The sequence below is a fragment of the Archocentrus centrarchus genome, chromosome 10 (assembly GCF_007364275.1).
Source record: "Archocentrus centrarchus isolate MPI-CPG fArcCen1 chromosome 10, fArcCen1, whole genome shotgun sequence".
NCBI classification, from domain to species: domain Eukaryota; kingdom Metazoa; phylum Chordata; class Actinopteri; order Cichliformes; family Cichlidae; genus Archocentrus; species Archocentrus centrarchus.
The window spans coordinates 4,908,777-4,930,027 of record NC_044355.1 but is presented as its reverse complement, the minus strand read 5'-3'; the positions used below and the strand labels follow the sequence as shown (position 1 = coordinate 4,930,027).

The following is a 21,251-nucleotide window of genomic DNA, read 5'->3' as shown; positions in this document are numbered from 1 at the left end:
CTTATGATATCCTCCATTGATATCACTTATATTTCTACCTGACTGGATGCAAAGTTTGACTGACAGCATGAATAGACTGAATTAAATTGCATAACGTCTTCACATCTGTGGCCCAGAGATTAGAGTACTTCCCACTGAAACTATTTCATTGATAATCAGTAACACCTCAAAGAGTCCTCAACACAAATATAAAGATTTGCTGCTTAATAAATCATATCTGTGCCGACCTCTGAATGGCAAATGCGAGTCAGACAAAATAAAATGCCCCTTTAATCAACCTACAACCTCACAAAAAATGGGTTTGTATGCCGGAAAGGCGAGTCTGTGTGAGTCTAGGTGGTGTTACGCACCGCTCAGAAAGGATATAAGGGAATGCGAGAAAGGTCACTGGACTTGTAATGATTAATCTGGGAAAACAGTAACTTGGTGCTCAGAAAAGCTGTTTCCTCTCAATGTTTTTAAACCTACAAAGGGAGGAAAACGTGCAAAACACAAAGAACTTCGCTCCTGTCCGTCTCACTTTTCAAACCTCCTGCACATCAACTTCTGTCATTATGAAGGGGAAAACTATAACCTGCAAAAGCATTGTAAGTGAGCAAGTCAAAGGTCAAAAGATATGTAACGATTGAACCACGTGGTTAAATCCATCTTTATTAACGTGATACTATTGATCCCCTGCAACGAAACGTTCCATTTTCTTGAAACCACCTACAGGGAAGTCAGAAGAGTGACTCGTGATTGATGACCTCAGAACCAGTAACCGTTGCAGAGTATTCTACAGGCATTTGAATGAATAGTGTGCCTCCTGTAGCTGCAAGGTCAAACTAAGAGGAGAGGAAGGACATCTATTGACACCTGCTGTAGAACATCTGCAGATCATATCTGATGGCCCATCTGACACCACTGGTTTTTCTGAGTCTGCCTAAAAACCTAAACAGGAAGCACCTTTTCATTAAATAAGATGAATTTTGGTTCATATTGTTTTCCTTGTGCTATTTTCAGTGAATGACACAAAGCATGTACTACTATGAATTACTTGTATATGATTTGCTAAAAGCAGTGCACTACAAAGAGGAACAATAAAAATGTAAACTTTATAATATTAGGATGAAAAGGAAAATTGAGAATCTTGATATTTTGGAGAAAGAAGCACATAGACTGTATCTAAGGGTGAAAATTTGCATTAATGTGAAGTTATTGCTGTTAAATAACAGTTCAAATACAAAGCATTATCCACAATCCTTCATAAAAATGCTGTAGCTTTGCTAAAAAGCCTAAAGTTACATTAATAAGAAATCCTCAAACCAACAATGGCTGTGAAAGAAATCCTGAATGCAAAGCACAAAGTGTTATCTGAGAAATATTTACAAATTGTGATAAAGTTTTCCTAAGCCACAGCTGCAGGCTGTTAATGACAGTGAATGAATGCACAGTAGTGTGCAAGCTCCTGTTATGCTTGCACACTACTGGCAGACGCACCAAACCTAAAGTGAAGTCTTTCAACCCCTCAGGCTTTGGTTCCATCGAGCACAAGAGCCTCTCCTCAGATTACAATGCTTCCACACCCCTCAATGATTTCTTGGAGCCTCTAATTAGTGCCCGCATTTGTGTTTGGCATTCAGAAAAAGACAGATTGAATGTCACTGTTTTTACTACAGCCATCTATTTCTGCTGACCGCCTGGAATTCCAAGTCTGAGCCCCTGAGCCTGGATTAAGACATGATATCAGCATCATAATCAGTCATAAAGTGAAGTCATAAAGTGAAGAATAAATCCACTCACCCTCAGAATTGAACCCTAATTCATACAGACAGTTTCTGAATCAGCATTGATGTTTTTGAATTTCAAAAAGTAAGTAAGTTTTTTTTTTTTTTCATTTTAGGTTCAAGCACGCTACAAGAGTGCACGAGATTTAGCATCAAGCAGTCTAAGGACTCCAGTGTAGAACGATGGCCCTCATCAACCTGAATTTCCTTGTTAGCTGTCAAACACATAATTAATATCAAAGCAAATTACTGTAAAGGGGATGGACTGATAGTTTTAAAAAAAGAAAGCAAAGCAGGCTGTGAAATGTGAAACACTGGGAGACAGGAGTATCCTCCCCTTCTGGCTAAAGAAAAAAAAAAAAAAAGGCATTGACAGATGAATTGGGTCTTTTTTAAACTTCGTTTCACAGCTGTGGATGGCAGCTCCAGGCTGCTTTGTAGTCACATCTGTGTGCTGGACAGCTGGATATTTGGAGAAAATTACAGTTTGATCTGTGGCGAACCAGATTGGAAAACAGCTTTGCTTTACCAGATCCAGACACTGCAATTAAGACTGATCAAAGATCCAGATTTTGCAGTGAGCATAGCTGAGAGGTTTGATAGCTGATCACGTCTACCTTGGAGCTCCTTGGCTCTGAGACAGAAACATTCAAATCCACAATGAAAGGCTTACAAGAGGTCAATAATGTTTTCAACTAATGATTTCTAAATTGTTCTGGGGCCACACAAGTCTGCTCTGGAATGTCGGGAAAGCTTAGGTTGCAACTTGGAAAACAGCCAAAGTCAGACACTGAGTGAGTTTGTCTTCACACATCTTCTTCCCTTGTCCCATTACTTTAATCTTATCTTAAATCAGAAAAATCCAAGTAACAGAGAACTCCCAGTGATCACTGTACAGAATTTCCTGGAACGGAAAAACTAAGAGCATTACAGCTACTAAATAATGATTATCTAAACACAACATCTGTCTTGAATTCCAAAAAATAAACTTACAATTTACATGGCAAACATAACCTCTAAGCAACCCTTTAAGAAGCTCCGAGCAATGCAAGAAAATCTGGGTAAAACCTTTAACGGTCTGATGAGATTTTAGCTATGGCAGATTAAATGATTAATCCAAAGCATTCAACATAGACACGGATAAGCATACAATTCAATTCAGTTCAATATTGGCAATTTAAAAAAACAAATTCTCTGGCTCTGCTTCCACATACAGATCAGTTTCTTCAAGCAGCTTGCCATGGATCTCTAATTACTGCCACCCGACCAAGTATCCATAACCTTTTGGTCCAGCTGTCGACAGAAGAGAGGTTGAAGTTCTGAACCGAGGGTAATGAAAGTATACCCATTAGAACCTCTATTTACTAAAGGAGGGTTTACTATGACATTCTGCTTTTGCTTCCAAACACACAAGCCTCCTGCTACATGCTACAGACAAAACTGCTGAAAAGAAGCACGTCATTGTTTAGCAATTGTTGCAGAATTTAAACTGATGAAAAACCCTGTTCAAAATCTTGCTTTGCTGTTAATTCAGTCAACTGTGTCCAATGATCAAATTCAAACTCGCTCGTTTTTCCTTGTGTGAGGAAATGTACAGTGACTTGCAAAACTATTCATACCCGTTGAACTTTTCCATATTTTGTCACATTACAACCACAAACATAAATATATTTCACTGGTATTTACTGTGAAAGACCAACACAAAGTGGTATACAATTGTGAAGTGGAACGAAAATTATACATGATTCAAAACATTTTTTACAAATAAAAAACTGAAAAGTGCAGTGTGCAAAAGTATTCAGCCTCCTTTTCTCTGAGTGCAACCAATTGCATTCAGAAGTTGCCTGATGAGTGCTAATGACTAAAAAGAGTCCACCTGTGTGTAATCTAATCTCAGTACAAATACAGCTGCTCTGTGACGGCCTCAGAGGTTGATTAAGAGAATATTGGGGAGTAAACAGCATCATGAAGTCCAAAAAACACAGCAGACAGGTCAGGAATAAGGTTGGGGAGAAGTTTAAAGAAGGCTTAGGCTATAAAAAGATTTCCCAAGCTTTGAACATCTCACGGAGCACTGTTCAATCCATTATCCAGAAATGGAAAGAATATGGCACAACTGTAATCCTACCAAGACAAGGCCATCCACCTAAACTTACAGGCCCAACAAGGAGAGCACTGATCAGAGATGCAGCTAAAAAGCCCACGGTGACTCTGGACCAAATGCAGAGATCCACAGCTCAGGTGGGGGAATCTGTCCACAGGACAACTATTAGTCGTGCACTGCACAAATGTGGTCTTTGTGGAAGAGTGGTAAGAAGAAAGCCATTGTTAAAAGAAAACCATAAAAAGTCCCGTTTGCAGTTTGCCAGAAGCCATGTTGGAGACACAGCAAACATGTGGAACAAGGTGCTTTGGTCAGATGAGACCAAAATTGAACTTTTTGGCCAAAATACAAAACGCTGTGTGTGGTGGAGAATTAACACTGCACATCACTCTGAACACACCATCCCCACTGTCAAATATGGTGGTGGTGGCAGCATCATGCTCTGGGGCTGCTTCTCTTCAGCAGGGACAGGGAAATTGCTCAGAGTTGATGGGAAGATGGATGGAGCCAAATACAGGACAATCTTGGAAGAAAACCTGTTGGAGTCTGCAAAAGACTCGAGACTGGGGCGGAGGTTCACCTTCCAGCAGGACAACAACCCTAAACATAAAGCCAGGGCTACAATGGAACGGTTTAAAACCAAACATATTCATGTGTTAGAATGGCCCAGTCAAAGTCCAGACCTAAACCCAATCGAGAATTTGTGGCAAGATCTGAAAACTGCTGTTCACAAACGCTCTCCATCTAATCTGACTGAGCTTGAGCTGTTTTGCAGCAATGGGCAAAAATTTCAGTCACTAGATGTGCAAAGCTGGTGGAGACATACCCTAAAAGACTTGCAGCTGTAACTACAGCAAAAGGTGGTTCCACAAAGTATTGACTCAGGGGGGGCTGAATACTTTTGCACACCGCACTTTTCAGTTTTTTTATTTGTAAAAAATGTTTTGATTCATGTATAATTTTCGTTCCACTTCACAATTGTATACCACTTTGTGTTGGTCTTTCACATTAAATTCCAGTGAAATATATTTATGTTTGTGGTTGTAATGTGACAAAATATGGAAAAGTTCAAGGGGTATGAATAGTTTTGCAAGCCACTGTATGTCTCTGTGTGTCTGCAAATACACCCCAAACTGCCAAAAGGCTGGAATTGTTAAACTAAGCATGTTTGTACCTGGTTCTTGACATGAGGGGCAATTTCAGGATTAGAAAAGGGGAAAATTGATGTTTCTGAATGGTAATGCTTGCAGGCAATTCAGTGACTTAAAGTCTCCAAGTTAATTCACATTTACAGGGAATGTCTTTCTCTATCCATGTAATCAATATTATAAGGAATTACAGTACTGTAGAGTGATTTAAAAAAAAAACCCTTAAAACTTTCAATTATCTTAAACACAAAATCTTTAGATGAATCCTCTCATTGTCTTACCCTGGTCATAAGATTACTAAATTTCACATTTCAGAACTTATTAATTAGATCACTTACTATCATAGTTTAGCTGAGATTAAAATGACATGAAGCTACATTCCAGCTCTGTGCAAGTTAGTGCAAGAACACAGATGGACATACTTTTTGGTTAAGGGCAAATTTGGCACTTAGTACTGATTGATTTGGATGAAAAGGGGAAAGGGCTGGGGGTTGGGGTGGGGATGGGCACTTCCTGATGTAAAACATGGGCGTGTCACACTGCATGAATGAAATTAAATGGCAATTGAGTGTGAAAGTCAGGCTGCTGTCTTCTCCAATAACTCTTTGATTAATTCATTAAGCACCAGATGAAGCTGTTGATTCAGTGACCTTTCATGCTTCACCTTAGCTGATTCACTAAAACCAGTCATTGGCTAATTGCAAACAAATCATTAAGGCGAACAATTTCTCATTTAAAACAAGCTCACCCCATATAAGCACATCCAGTGATTATTTAATCGTTTTCTCTCTGCATGTTATTGTAACTCATCAAATAATTTGTTGTTTATTGCATATGGTGAACTTTCTTAACTCTCGTTCAGCACCTGAACTACAAGTAAATCTTGCTTGACCTTCAATCACATTTGCATCCCATTACACAAATATAGTACTCCACAACGACTAACATTAGCTGAAGAGCGCTGTGATATCATCAAACTCACTGGACCTGAATTTTATGTGCTTATTTGGGGAATCGTTTTTAGATATAACAAATAAATGGGAACTCTCCCCACTTAGCTTCCAATTTGCGTATACACAGGTCACTGAGCCTCTGATTGTCCACTGTTTGAGGAAAGGCCTCCCAGCTCTGAGTGTCTGGCTGCTCATAAAAAGGCCTTTCAATCATCCATGTCTGTTTGCCTCCAAACATAACAGTTTGATGATTATTCTCTCTTTGGAAACAATGAATATTCATGCTACTGCGTTCAAGCAACAATAGCTGCATAATGATCTCTGGAGATAAATGTACACAAAACAGATGCTTTTCCTTCTAACATGTGAATAGGTCGGGGGGGGGTAATACCCTGGAGAGGTTGCCAATCTATTGCAGGGCCAACAGAGAGATACAGATCATTCATGCTCACAGTCACACCTAAGGCCAATTTAGAATCACCGATTAACCTGACATTGAGGTCAGGGTTGGGACAAAGCCAGAGTACATGGAGAGACCCTTCAAGAGCACAGGGAGAACATGAAAACATTACATAGAAGGGCCCCAGCCAACCAGCGGATTTGCAACAATGAATGCAACGATGAATTAAACTGCATCCTATTTGACATGTATTTAAGTGTTTCTTATTTTGTTTTATATTTTTAGAGCCTGTAAACCCATTGGATTCATCTTGGACAAAAACTCTAGAGTGCTATGTGCAGTCATTGGGAGTAAGCTGGAATCCTTTATGGTCAAAACCTAACCCATTCACTTATAGGCAATATAAGCCTGACTGGTGGTCACGGTGGAAGACAAAAATGTTTGTTTCTCTCCTGCATCAATAGTTTAAATATTCAGCAAATGTTTACTTTGGAATACAGTGTTTTGCACTCACTGCAAATGAGTTTACCTTTGTAGTTGTTGGAAAGCACCTATGAGTTCCATTTAATGAGTAACCAATTATTTTCATCCATCCATTCTCTTCTGCTGATCCAGTTCAGGGTTGCAGGGGGGGCTGGAGCCTATCCCAGCCGTCATAGAACAAGAGGCAGAGAACACCCTGTGCAGGTCACCAGCATGTTGCAGGGCTAACACCAAGAGAATTCACACCCATGGGCAATTTAGAATCACCAATTAACCTAACCCCACTAACTGCATGTCTTTGGATTGTGGGAGGAAACTGGAATACCTGGAGAAAACCCATTCAAACACGGGGAGAACATGCAACCTTCACACAGAAAGGCCAGGGCCAAGGTGGAATCGAACCCAGACCTTCTAGCTCTGAGGCAACAGTGCTAACCACCACGTCACTTTGCTGGCACCAGTTATTTTCTAATAAACTAATTAATTTTCCATGGGTAACAAGTTATACTTGTTACTTGGTCTCGTGGTTATTTAGGTAGACTAACTGAAGCCGCTTAGCAACAACTGTAAATGTTTGTGCTTTGATTGGGTATGGGGCTACAATTTGTTAATTTATCTCCTACCAATTATGTTTGTTATATTTTGGTCTCAATATTAGTTATCTACATTTAAAAAATATTTATGTGTTTTTGAGACTTCTTCAAAATTCTTTTCTGAAGCTTGAACCTGTCTTATAATACAATGATACATGCAAGTAGCATTTAACTACAAATCCAGGTGCACTCAGCTTCTCTCTGCCTGTGTGATAACTGACAATATTTAACATTAACAGAAACACTAGCAGCAGCAGAGTGGTTAAAAACTCTGACAGAAAGCATGCAAACATGTCCATAATCTGCCTGTGAAAACTGAACATTGCAAGCATCCAATGCTGCAAATGTTGCCAAATACAAGCAAACTCAGTGACCTGCTTAAATCTCCCCTTAAGCCTGTCAACAGGTGTGAAGGGAAACAAAGTGCTGAACAATCTTTGGCTGTCAAGGCAGAAAATGAAAGATAGATCTTGACAAACAGAGTTGTGCATGAAAGATTGGCCTTGTCATTGGTGTCTCATTAGTTCCTGTGGTTCTGAGCCATTTTAATGCTGTCGTCTGTAAAAGTCCTAATTAGAGGCCGCTAAACAGATGTAAGATGTGGAGAGGAGGATTGGAGGAGGAGAAAGAAAAAGGGGCACCTTTTTTTGAGGAAGAGAGACTCTGTAAGAAGTCTCTCTTCCTCACAGCATTATTAGAGATTAGATATTAGATATTAGAGAGATACGTATCTAGACAGATTTTGTGTCATATACATGCAGTACCAGTTTTGATGCACCTTCTCATTAAATTTTTTATTTTATTTGTTTCCTACATTGTAAATTAATACTGACGTCATCAAGACTATGAAGGAACACATAAGTAAAAAACACATGTAGTAAACTTAAAAGTGTTAAACAAACCAAAATATGTTTTAGATTTCATATTCTTCAAAGTAGGCACCTTTTGCTTTGATCACAGCTTTGCACACTCTTGGCATTCTCTCAACCAGCTTCATGAGGTAATCACTTGAAATGGTTTTCCAACAGTCTTGAAGGAGTTCCCAGTTGTTGGCTGCTTTGCCTTCACTCTGCAGTCCAACTCATCCCAAACATCTCGGAATGTTGTGGTAGCCATGCTCATTAAGTGTGCCTTAGATTCTGAATAAATTGCCACCAGTGTCACCAGCAAAGGACCCCCATACCATCACACTTCCTCCTCCCTACTTCACGGCACCTTTTCTACGTCTTAGAAAGACATGGCTTTTGGAACCAAACACTATTCCCTGTATACCAACTCTACCTCTTCACAACACAATTGATGGTCTCAAAACACATTAAGAGGGCAAGAAATTTAAGAAATTATATATATATATATATATATATATATATATATATATACACAATGTCAGTCGATGTTCTTAAAGAATTATTCAAAGAATTATTCAAAGAATAAGCAAGATTTTGCACAAGTAATCCCTGTAGACCAGTCTCGAACATTTATTATGTTATATATACTATTATATCCTTATACATACCAATTGGTACTTCCGTCTTCAACTGCATTTTAGATACTGAAAAATACACACTAAATTTACAATTATAGGTTAAGAGCTACATTGTGAATTTCTACCCAGTGTTAGTGTAGTTGACTCCAAAAATAAAAATATGAACAATAACAGGTTCCTTTTAAAAGTTTTATAGCACAACTGGGAACTACATTTACAAGGGAAAAAGCTACCCAGCCTGTGTGTTCACTGCTGTGGTCCATAACTGAGATTTAAGATCAGCCAAGAGAACAGATAAGACAACATGTAATGAACACATTAATATATAGCAAATGTAAAAAACCTGGAAACAAAATAAAGCTCAAATAAATAAGACAGTTTTTGTCCTATCTAAATGCCCATTACTGACTTGAGTGGCAAACTGCCCACTTTCTGTCATGTTAATGATCACCTGTGTGGAAACAAACGCAATCCTTCCACTCATTACAGCCCGTGAACACTATCTTTAACTTCATTAAAGAAGTTAAAGATCGAAGGCCTTTAATACACATAATGTTCGACATTTAAGGCTTTTTGAGAGATTTACAGTCATTCTTGTTTCCACTTGTCTGTAATACAATGCTGTGTCACCAACAACACTAAACACCTCTTAGTCACAGGGGATATTTTGACTTTCCAGTCACGGATCTGTCTAATACATTAATAAAGGCTCGTCTGACCCATGTATTGTGCATTCTGGCACGGCTTATTGGCAAACATGTGCTTTTCCTGCTAATACAAGTCTGCTGTGAGAAATGCCACACCCGGTGGTGTAGTTAAATGGCATAATACCTAGCAGTAAAATGCACATTATACCCAGTACTTCCAAAAAACACTATAAATAATATAATCCAGTCTCTATATTTCCCATTTTCAACCGTTCTAAGCTTGTTGCCATCTTCTAATTACACCATCTAGTCCCTATGTGTAATTCCACATCACCAAGTTTCTCAAATGTTGTATGCCTCAAGTGATAATGAGCTATGCAACATCTGGGCACTGAGCCCTTTTTATTCTGCACATCTGCACTAGTTGCCCCAAAACAACCACAATCAAATTCCCTTTTAGTCATCGAGTGCGATCTTTTTAATGGCATTTAGCATGGCAACATGTGCAGAGAGCTCCTCATAGTGCCACCTATTCGACATCCAACTAATATCCATGTTTCAAAAGAAGTAAAAGTAAGAACTGTCAAAGGCTCCATGACTAACTCCCTGTTAGAGGGCCTGTTGAATGAATAACGCACACTCTTCCAGTAAGTCATTTTGTTTTTCTAACCTTTTTTTTTCACAGTGTACAAGGACAGCAAACTGCCACACGAACACAGTCGATCATATTCATGACAAGTTTGTTCAGTCCACAGGACGGCCAAGACAAGTGTCAGTATCTCCCCTTACAAAGTTAATTTTTCATTGAAAGGCCTTGGCTCAGCTTTGAGCCAGAGGCTTTTAGTTCATCTTTGAAGGAAACGCAACTACCTGTATCTTCACTGCATGTATAACACTAACCAGAGGTTAATGTGTTGGGCCAGCATAAAAAATAAACAACCATTTTGGACATTGTTAGAAGAAAGGCCAGGTATATGTTACTTCAGATGTCATCTTTATGGGAAGTAATATTACATCTTGTTTTAATTTGTTGTTCTTTGTTTCCAGTTCCAGCTTAAGGAGGTGATTGACAAGGACCTCTGCCAGCTTGTGGCCTGAGAGATACAGATCTCTTTTTTTTTCACCTTTTTTTCACCTTGCTGCAGCAAACTCTTTCTTAATTTATTTAATAATCTTTTCAAATAAACAGATAATTCATAAACCTGATCCTATGATCGGTAATGTTGTGCCCATTATTATGTTTGACGTTTGAACAAGCTGCAAATTCCACAAGTAAAATTGTTTTCCTTTGGTATCCAACAAACTGTGAGGTCCTGTGCTGAAGACCTCAAAGACAAAACATTTCCCAGCACCACAGCATGACCCTGTACTACACATAACTTGAGTAACTAAAAATCATTCTTGTATAATCGCACTTGTTCTTTATAAAAAGAAACTGCTGAAGGCCCCGTTCTGTGCGCAGACAGTGGCACACGAACATGCTCACACATTCTGGTCAGTCATGAGACCTAATAGCTAATGTGCATTTTCATTCCAGCTGGGCTGTAGAAATGGATACCCTCTCAAGGGGATCCAAGTGTAAGCATGCCGAGGCTGACTACATCCAGCATGCACCTAAAACCTATTTGTGCTTTGGGAAAAGCCATACATTCTCAAAATAGTATGTGTGATTGGGTTACCGGCTCTGTGTGCCACTGGGATAGCATCATATATCACATCTCACCATGTGCTAGGTGACATAATCCAGCCAGCATGGGACGGCACTATACCAGTGATTACTGGGACAGGTGTGTTTTTTATTTCACCCCTTAAATGCATTAGAGATGGGAATCTCCATTTAATAGCTTCTGGTCCTTTTCTCACTCTCCTCTAATGGCACATAAAGAAGAAATAGAGGTTGTTTAATTTCCACTGGCATATTTGACTTATTTCTAAGTATTTTAGGCAATGACTTAAAACTGAAAGCAGGAGAAATAGCTCCATATAAACTATGAATATTTGAATCACGCTGTAGATCTCCAGATGCCTCCATAAGCAACACATGAAAAAATAAAGATCATTGAAATGGTAAATGGTTCAGCTATGCATGCATGAGCCCTAGGAAGCCAAAAGCATCTTACAAGGGATAAAATATTAATCTAAAAAGTATTCACTTCAGTATTGATTCTCCTAGATGCTTGTCGATCAGGTAAAAAAATGTTCTCCAAAGGAAGAGTAGTTGGAGTCCAGTCCGACATAGAAGTGAATTTTTTTCTGGTCAGATGGGTGCACAAGTCGATTAAGCGCAAAGGAAACTGACAAATCTCTACTTAACAAAAGCAGACACTCACTAAAAGCTGCAGTGTGCACAGCAAAGACATTACAAGCAACTGTTACAGATGTAGAGAGCTGGTGATGAAAGTTTTAAACACATGCACATCTCTGGATGTTGCTACCAGTTTTCAACATATGAGTCAGAGATAATATGTGCAATTTTAGAAACTTACAGTATGGTAGTGAAAACAATATTTAACAGCAAAGGTGTGGACATATAGTATGCCAACAATATCTCTGACAAACAGTCCAGACTTACGCTACACTCGACATCTTTCCCATGTTTGCACCAAGCACAGACTGTATGCCACATTTTTATAAAATATCAGACATACTTTAAAAGTTGTTTTATGATGAAGCTAATCATACAGGCCTATTTAGGCCTCATCTTCCCAAATGCATGCTGGTAGTAGAGATTTCACTTCTTAGGTTCTGAATTATGTTTTGAAGTCACTGAAATCCTGCCATTACATACAGATCATTTCCTTATTCTCATAAACTGCTGAAACTACACATTAGGCACTGATCTGTCTAATATGTATTCTAAACTGTTAGAGGGTGTTCACACATCACTAACTCTCACTGCTGCTTTCTAAAATTAGCATGCTTAATGATGGTGCTTGATAACCATGAAATGTCTCTGCTGCATCAGATGAACCTAGTAGCTCAGTTTCACACATGACGAACCCTTCACATCATAATGAGGAGGAAGGGGGATGTGGCAAAGTGAAGCCAGCTGGGATTATTTGCGCCACAGTGCTGGGTCTGCATACTGTGACCCCTGATTCATGGCTTCACTGTTTACTTTTCTCTAGATTTAGCCATGTTTTTGGCATGGATCTAAGACTCAGCTGTGTCATACCAGTTAAAACTGAGCAACTTTTAACAAGTAGCTTTTTGTTTTTGTGAGAACATTAGAGCCAGACTGATACAGAACTACCTTCTGTGAGAAGCTCCTCCAAATCCCCGATCTCAGCATCATCATCTCAGTCCAAAAGAAGCAACAGATCCAGCCTAAATCAACAGAAACACTGTTCTCCAAGACCTCTAAGATCTTCAAGGTGCCTGAAAGCAATATACTTGCTGAGTACCATGAAAAATGCAACTTTGTGCTGTGCTGAGGGCAAGAGAATCCTCCCACCAAATTTTCATAGATAGATAGATAGATAGATAGATAGATAGATAGATAGATAGATAGATAGATAGATAGATAGATAGATAGATAGATAGATAGATAGATAGATAGATAGATAGATAGATTGATAGGCAATGTGTTGCCAAGAAAGTGTTCAAAGTGTTATTCTATCATAAAAAAAAACAAACAGCTGTGAAAGTCTTCAGCACTTGTTCTGGGTCAAGCTCCCTGTCAATCAACTGCAAGGTGATGCCGTGAAGCCCGCTGAATCTGAAGGGGAGCGTCATTACAGAACACTTTGAAATACTTCTGTGATAGGAGGCGATGACATCTGCCAAGTTATGCAGCCATGCCAGAGACAGTAACCAAGGTCAACTCATCTCATTGCCAAGATTTTTACTCCAGCTGGAATTCCAGTTACCATAAGAAAACCAATACTCACAGGACAACTGAGGTCTGTGTTATTGGCTGGATTTCAAACCTCACAGCCTCAAGCTGATCCAAATATTTTATCAATGGAACCTCCTGTTATAGAGGGAATCTGTTTTGTTACAACAAGAATGATACTTGCCAGCCTTTGATCAAACAATCTTTTAGAGCTCCTCTTTGTTTTTTCAGACAGTACTATCATAGTTTTTATATTACATGGCTTAGGAGATAAGTACAATTTCTTGCCTTGACATGTTTTGTTTTCATTGCAAAACGCACCTAAATTACCCCTGTGTAACTCAAATGCTTATGCAGAAGACTGTCTAAGTACAATATATAAAACCATGGAAATGTGATATGCACAATGTGTTTGTGAGGAATAGATTAGTTTGATTAGAGTGACTCAACTGTATAAACTAAATGGAAAAGGCATGCCACTTATGTTGTGAGGGTCATGCCTTTATCTCCTTCAGAGATGCAAAGAAATCAAGCACACCTTGTTAGTATTTGGATTAATATTTTTCAGAAATGCAAGTCTACATACTGTTCTGGAGATCTCGGAGGCATGCAGTTGACTCGGAATTTCTCATTTTCTTTCTGCTTTGTTTCATTCGCTCTGCTTTATGTGTAGTTGCTTTGTTCTGTGCCAGCTAGTCTTGCTGTAGCTACTTGAGCCACAGCGCCAAAGCAGCTGATAACATTCACCAAGTCCTTCCGCTTAGGGAGCTAAATTGCTTTTCGATTTAAGTAATTTCATTCCACTGATAAGGAAAAAAAACACGATAGAAAACTTATCTGTATTTATTTTGCTTGTGAAGGATAATAAAACATTTTTAACAATGTCAGTGAAAAGGCAGCTTTCAGAACAACTATTCACCAGGAAACACTGACAAAGCTGAACATTTGAAATGATATTGCCTGCTCTCAGTGCTTATCTGGGAACTGGTAATATTTCTGAAAGTGGGCTTCTTATTTGAGGGCAGCAGACAGAGGCAGGACAATGACACTGGTGCAGACGTCGAGCTGATAAGAAGCTGTAAGCAAAGAAACACAGTGCCACATCAAAGATAGAATTTTAAGACAATATTTATCCTATTAGTGCATAAGAATGGATGTGTTTGCTCCCTAACACCCGATTTGCCGTCTCAGAAGCATCAGAGAGCAAAAAGTGCGCCTACTGAACTTCTAAAGCTACTCAAACTTAAGTGACTTCGTTCAGGGTTACCATGACGGATGTAAAAACTGATATTATGGAAGATTTTTAACCACTTTTTTACTTTTCAGGTTCTTTCATGCATTCTGTCTTCATAAGGTTATTTGAAAAAGATCATATTTGGGGTGAAAATGCTTCATTTTAAAATGTTAAACATATGTTTTAGGATATGCGGGTAAGTTGATGACACTGGTGCACATTGCAGGCACTCAAAGTCACTTAACTTTAAAAACCGAGGACTTTCTTATGATTTATCAATGAAGCGGAAAAAGCAATCCACACAAAAAGACCACTACTTTCAGGTACATCCCATGATGACTTGGTCCAATTTTATAGAAAATTACCTTTGTGCTTCCATGTAGCTCTCAGCGATAATTACAATAGTGCTGAATAGAAAATTATAATAGAATGAATGGTTAAACCACTGAATGTCTTTTACACAGAGAGTAGTGAATGAGCGAGCATCAGGATGTTTTTGAACACAACACATTTTCTTTTTTTAATTTTGTATTATGAGTTGGACACTAATTAGTTGGTAATATTATTGTAATTGTTGGACAAAAAGAAAAAGTTGCTTCCATGTACGCACAAAATCACATTTTAAAAATTAGTTTAGACCTATTTTACATTTTGTTAAGAGACCGAGTTGTTCCCTCAAGGCTCAACTAATTTTTACTGCGTCCTTGTCACATACTGATGCTTGGTCAACATCCTGTTCTCATCATATGTTAATGCAGTGGGTGATCCATTACTGTTGTGCCTTGTAAGAAAGAACAAGCAATAATAAAAGTCTAATAAAAGTTAGGAGGCAAGTTGGATGGCTGATGGTGCAATCAGAGCGCTTCAAACCAGCTTGGATTGCTATCATTAGCAACACTTTTTCCTTTTCTGCCAGTGTTTTGTTAGATTTAAGCAACAAAACTAGCTTTATAGAAACACCATTTTTGAGCTAAAACACAGCCTTTCACATTAACCACATGTTACAAGACAAGTTCTTCCATTTGCAACAAGCTTCTCAATTATTTCCCTGCAGCACCAGCAGAGAAATTTTCTTGCAGCCTAATGGAATCCATTTAATACGCTGAGGGACAATTGAACTCTATAGCACCACCCTGCATGATAAAAAATGCATGAAAAGGACTACCCACTGCAATGAAATGTGGAGCCTTTAGAGTCCAGAACAGATTGCAGTGATTGGTGGAACCCAAAGCCTAGTTAAATGGAAACTGACTATTGCATTTATACTGTAGTTAATAGTTTGAGACACATCTTCAAATGCTCTGGGTGTGTTCTTTTATTTTTTCTTATGTGCAGTTGCAAAGAGGCAATCACATTCATTAACCTTTTAAAGAACAAGGTAACAGTTCCCTTGTTTGCCAAAAAGGAGCCACAAAACCGTTTAGGGTTGCATCAGGAGGGGCATCTGGCATAAAGATTTGCCAAATTAAATTTGTGTAGTTAACCACTGTGGTGACCTCTTGTGAATAAGGAGCAGCCAAAAGTAGCTTTAAGGTATTAGCCCCCCCCCCCCCCCGTGCATTTTGTTGTTACAAAGAAATGGCTTTTATGCCACTGGCTGCCAAAGCATTGTGTGCAGTGAAGAAAAATTCACTAACATTGAGCCAGGCACAGACAGAGCGCGTTTCTATAGAGACTATTTTGCCTCACTGGAGTTTAAACCTATGACCCAGACCCCCCCCCCCCCCCCCCCGAAACTCCCTTAGCCTCTTGAGGTGGTGGGACAGACAGTGCACTGGCTGCCCGAAATGACAAACAGCAGGCAGGCGGTGGCATGCTTTTCTTGCCAAATACAGCACTCCATGTTCAAATAGTGCTGACAGGAAAAACATAGACACTTTTATCCAGGGTCCCCCACTCCGGAGTGAGATGTTGAGGGGAAAATTTCCTCCTGCCAGAAGACATAGACCTGCCTGTATCCAGTAGTTTCTACTGCTGCTGTTGTGGAAAATTCACATAAGTGCATAATTTTTCTTTTTCTCACTAACACTAAATGGTTACTTAGAAGCTGACATATTTAGTGTCTTCCACAATGGACAGGAACAAGAAGCCAAACTCCTTTGTACAAATGAGAAAATCCATCACCTTCACGCAGCAAATAAAGACCTCTCCTTATAATTGTGTTTTTCATCTCACTATAGCGAGCTCCTTGGTGTAACTTCTGCCTTCTTTGCTTCCCACTGAGTTTATCGAAGAGTCGACCCATCCATTTTCTTTGATGGTTTTAATTCAGCCAAGCATACCGGCTGCTATTGCAATGCCCGCTGCAATGATTAACTGCGCAGTGCTGCATTCATTCATTCAAGCGCATCCATCAAAGCATGGATCCCTCTAAGTGGAAACAAGCTTTCCCAGCTTCAGGAAACATCTAACCTGTATTAAAAAATGAACAGAGATTCCAAGGCAGGTAAGTTTTGTTATGTCTGGTTTGAGAGCTGTATCATAATTTCAAATTAAAACCCAGAGTTAAGCACTATGGGAACCACTTAAAATACCATAGTGGAAACATGACTGCCAGCTGGTCACATTTAGTAGAAGAGGGTTGACCCAGTATAAATGACTATGTTTGGTCTTGTCAGGGCAGATTTAGTAACAGTGGGCTGACAAGGAAAAAAAAACACACAAAAAAAAATATTGCTTCTTAACTTTATATGCATAGACTGTACAATATGACTTGAGGTGACATAATAGAGCCCTAATTTGTATGAAATGTCTGTTTCATCTTTAATGGAAAAAATGTCAGATTGTGGGATAATGACTTTATTTAGAATGTAGTGTGAAAAAAAAAAAACAACCCTGCAATAAATCTTGATTATGAAGATACTAATTAATAAAGCTGTGTCATAAACACCTGCTCCACTGACTGCAATGGATGTTTTTAGATTCATCAGTCCTTGAATGAAACTGAAACTGACCCAAAGTCAAAAAAGTGATTGAATTTAAACTCACCGACATATATGGCTTCAGTAAAGTAGAACATTTAGCTTCCGTGTGCACGTTTCGGCTCTATGATGAGATATTTCCTACAAAAAATGTTTCTTAGGAATTGCAATTTACTTCTGCCCTCAAGTGATTTTGTACACAGGCTGGTATCTGACTCTTTATTAAATTAGCAGGTATTTCTCAAGGCAGTTGGTAATCTTTTAAATACTGTGGCTAGGCAAGCCTTAGAAGTACTTGAGCTGTCAATCACTTAAATGAATAGGATTTTGCCAGCAACCGAAATGACTCCTCCTACTTTGCTACTCTACAAGTATGCTATGAACAGCTGTTCTCAGCTATCTGTGAACGAATAGACAGCATGCTCTGTGTTACACCTGAAACAGTTATGATTCCTAACAAGGCCACCCACTGTCTTCCCTGTTGTTAAATTCTCACTGCAAATGTCTTATTTATCTACATCATAACCCAGTGAATGTATAATGCTCCTCTGTCCTTCATGTATGTATATGTGGTACATTGCATATGTTCCCCGTAGGCCTGTGACCCTTATAACCTCAGTCCTCCCTCTAATCTCTTAATCTTTAGCGGAACAGCAGCCTCTGTGATCATTGGCAGGTCTAGTGTGGTGCATACCTTTCTCCAGCGGTGCTCAGGGGGGATATGTGGGAATATCACAGGTAATCCACATCTCCTACAAATATCTGTTGCTGGATTTTTCTGAAAATATCTGGCTCTGTGCTTATGGGTGGCCTAGGTAAAAAAAACAAAACAAAAAACATAGCCTTCTATGGGGAAGGAGAAGGTAAACCACTTCACTCAGGGAAGTGATATGAAGAGGTGCTCCTGAGATGACCTGTGTGATTGGGAGACTGAGTTGGAGCTTTAGCTGGATGTGCAGTGTTGACAGCTAATGTCAGGCCATCACCGCATAATGAAACAAGCTTAGAGGCTATTAAGTAATAAGCCTGAAGACAGGGTGAAGTGTATTTTTTGGTGTATTTGCTTGGATGGGAGAGCATTTCCTGAAAAATGCCACTCAATAGAGTCTGAATCATGTATTTTCATAGCAAATCAAAATCGTGTGTCGTATAAAAAATGTTTTATGAAGACATAAACTGCTAATTTCCTCTTCGAAATGGTTGAGAATGAAAATAAAGCTGCCTGGATCAGATTCTCTGACATTATTTGCTTCAGTCCAGAAAGGCAGGCTTACATGTCCTGCATCACTCATGATGTCTTTCTGGTAAAAACAACACAATGTCTTTGCCTCTGACTTTTTTCAGCATTCAGTCCAGTTGTAACCTTTTATAAAACAACATTTAAAAAAGACATTTTTCCATACAATTAAAGATATGTTTGTGTTCTGACTTAAAGCTGTGGTGGTGTTTGAAGTGGATGGATACATCCATTTTCCTTCAGCAGTATTTCATTTTCAAAACTTAACAGTGCACAGCTTTTTTGGAGTGAATGGAGAAGTCTTTTTTTTTTTTTTCTTAACAACCATGAAACCCTATAGCTATGTGGCAAACACATGAAAATGGCATGCATGATGCTGTAACACAATTCTCACTGGTGGAGGAAGGAAATGTTCACATTATTTATCACCACAACACACAGAATTTAGATTTCAGAGTTCATTTTGAGAGTTTTTGTCCCAATCATTCATTGTGACAGATTGTTACTCTGAGCAGCTCTGGCTCTCAATGGGAGATGGTGCCCTCTGATATCTTATGGAGTCATCAGCAGCCGCTTGCCAAGTTTAATACAACTGGGGACCGTAACTCTCCAGGCAACTACTACTAAACATGCCAGACAGGTCTGGCTCTCTCCCCTCCATCAGATCAATATCAAATTGTCTCACAGACCATCTGCAATCAAGCACAGCAGAATAGAGCACTCAGACACTCCAGTCAAAGGTTACAGACGGTCTGGCCAGCTTTGCCCTCAGCCAAAGTGTGACCGCCTTTTTAAAGAGTTCTTTGACAGTTTAACATCTCCCCCACCACACTTCCCCCTTCACCTCCTTCATCACTCTCCCTGCCCTCCCTCCCGCCTCCCTCCTCTCTGTTGTTTTCCTTTCTCAGTCGTCCTGATTAAACCTGGATATCCCAGGAGGAGGCTCTGATTTCCCAGCACTGACTGTTAACTGTAGTGAAGTCAGCGCTGCATGTCCTCACACAAGTCCAGTCAAACCTACTGGCTATTGAAGACTGAGTAATATATGAAGTTTATATCAATTAATATTAAAAAAATTTTCCTTATGATTTGCATTTCTAGTACCAGAATATCCTGGTTTGTTTTGTAGTTCTTATAAACCTTCATCATTCATATGAAGCATATAAATAAGCTTATTTTGGTAATGTCAGGATTGGGAATAGCCTATAAGGGACCAGTACATAAGAATTCTTAATGCGCAATCTTAGGTATTATATTAAGATCTGAAAGATGCCTACAACAACAAAGAACTTGACTGTCAAATTACCCGTGATGGCAATATAATTATTTATTTATCCACCTAAACATTATCGTCTTGGCACAAGTATGGACACAAAACACTGAAAAAAGGGCGAAGAAAGGATTTCTGAATTGGTGCAGTTCATTGGAGTCATTTCACATGAGCAAATTACATCGCCCTGAGTGACTGCTCCTGTATGAATGGAGCCTTTTTTTATGATCACAAGAAAAAAAAAAAAAGAAAAAAAAAACGTCTCTCGGGGACGTGGAATTTCAGGAGGGTTTCCCCTCTTAAACATGCAGGGGTACACTTTAAAGGCAAAGGATAATGCTGCACTTCCTCTCCTGGATAATGCTGTTTGAACTAAATAAAAATGCTCCTATTCATTCAAAAAATGCACAAAGATGTGCATTTTTAAAGGAATCTCTTTAAGTTGGGTAAGAATGAGCGTCTAGGTATAGTTGTGGGTGTAAGACAATCCAAAGTTTGAACGTATTAACTTTTGAGACTGAAACAGAATCCATCGAAAACTTACCGTTTTGCTCCTTTACACTTGGAAGGTGAAATTTGCTGACAGGACTTGATTCAGCTTCCGACCCATATTGTTGGAGAAGCGATGCAAGAATGAATATTAATGGAAGGATCATTTGGATGAGTGGTAGATGGCGATTACAAAGCGCTGTAGACGGGACGGTTTGTATCACCACACACATGCGTCGTTTACAGGACACCGGTGCTGTTTCGGACACATTTGGAGAGGATAAACGCAGAGTAAAATCCACTTAATCTGAAGCATCAGTCCTTCGGAAGAACGTGTAATTTTTAACTTGATAAATAAGAACAACTCCTCTGCAGAGGTTCCAAACCTGCCGCTGCTGCGCAAAGCAAATGCGCACCTGTTGGTTCAACGGAAAGTTTGAGCAAAGTTTACTTTTGTGTTGTTGTAATCCTGGTATTAGTTATAAACCACCCTTGTGCACGCATATCATCTATGAAACGAAAACATTAAAAATACACAGATGCATTTTGGGTAAACCGCGCGTCCACGGTGCGTTCTTCAGTCCGTCTGATAAATCCCTGCAGATCTTTACGCATTACAGCAAGAGCTCACACACTGAGACAGCGAGAGAGCGCAGCAACTTGATACAGCCTGTACCCAGAAACC

General features: G+C 39.2%; 1 protein-coding gene across 1 annotated transcript in view; it reads right to left on the bottom strand.

Moving 5' to 3' along the window:
• The window catches only part of LOC115787028 (platelet-derived growth factor C), a 52,970-nt gene extending 32,171 nt beyond the window's left edge, over positions 1-20,799 (bottom strand). The window contains exon 1 of the mRNA XM_030739593.1: positions 20,622-20,799. Within this exon, the coding sequence (XP_030595453.1) occupies positions 20,622-20,799 (178 nt within the window). The remainder of the gene's footprint in view (positions 1-20,621) is intronic.
• Positions 20,800-21,251: the final 452 nt, after the last annotated feature.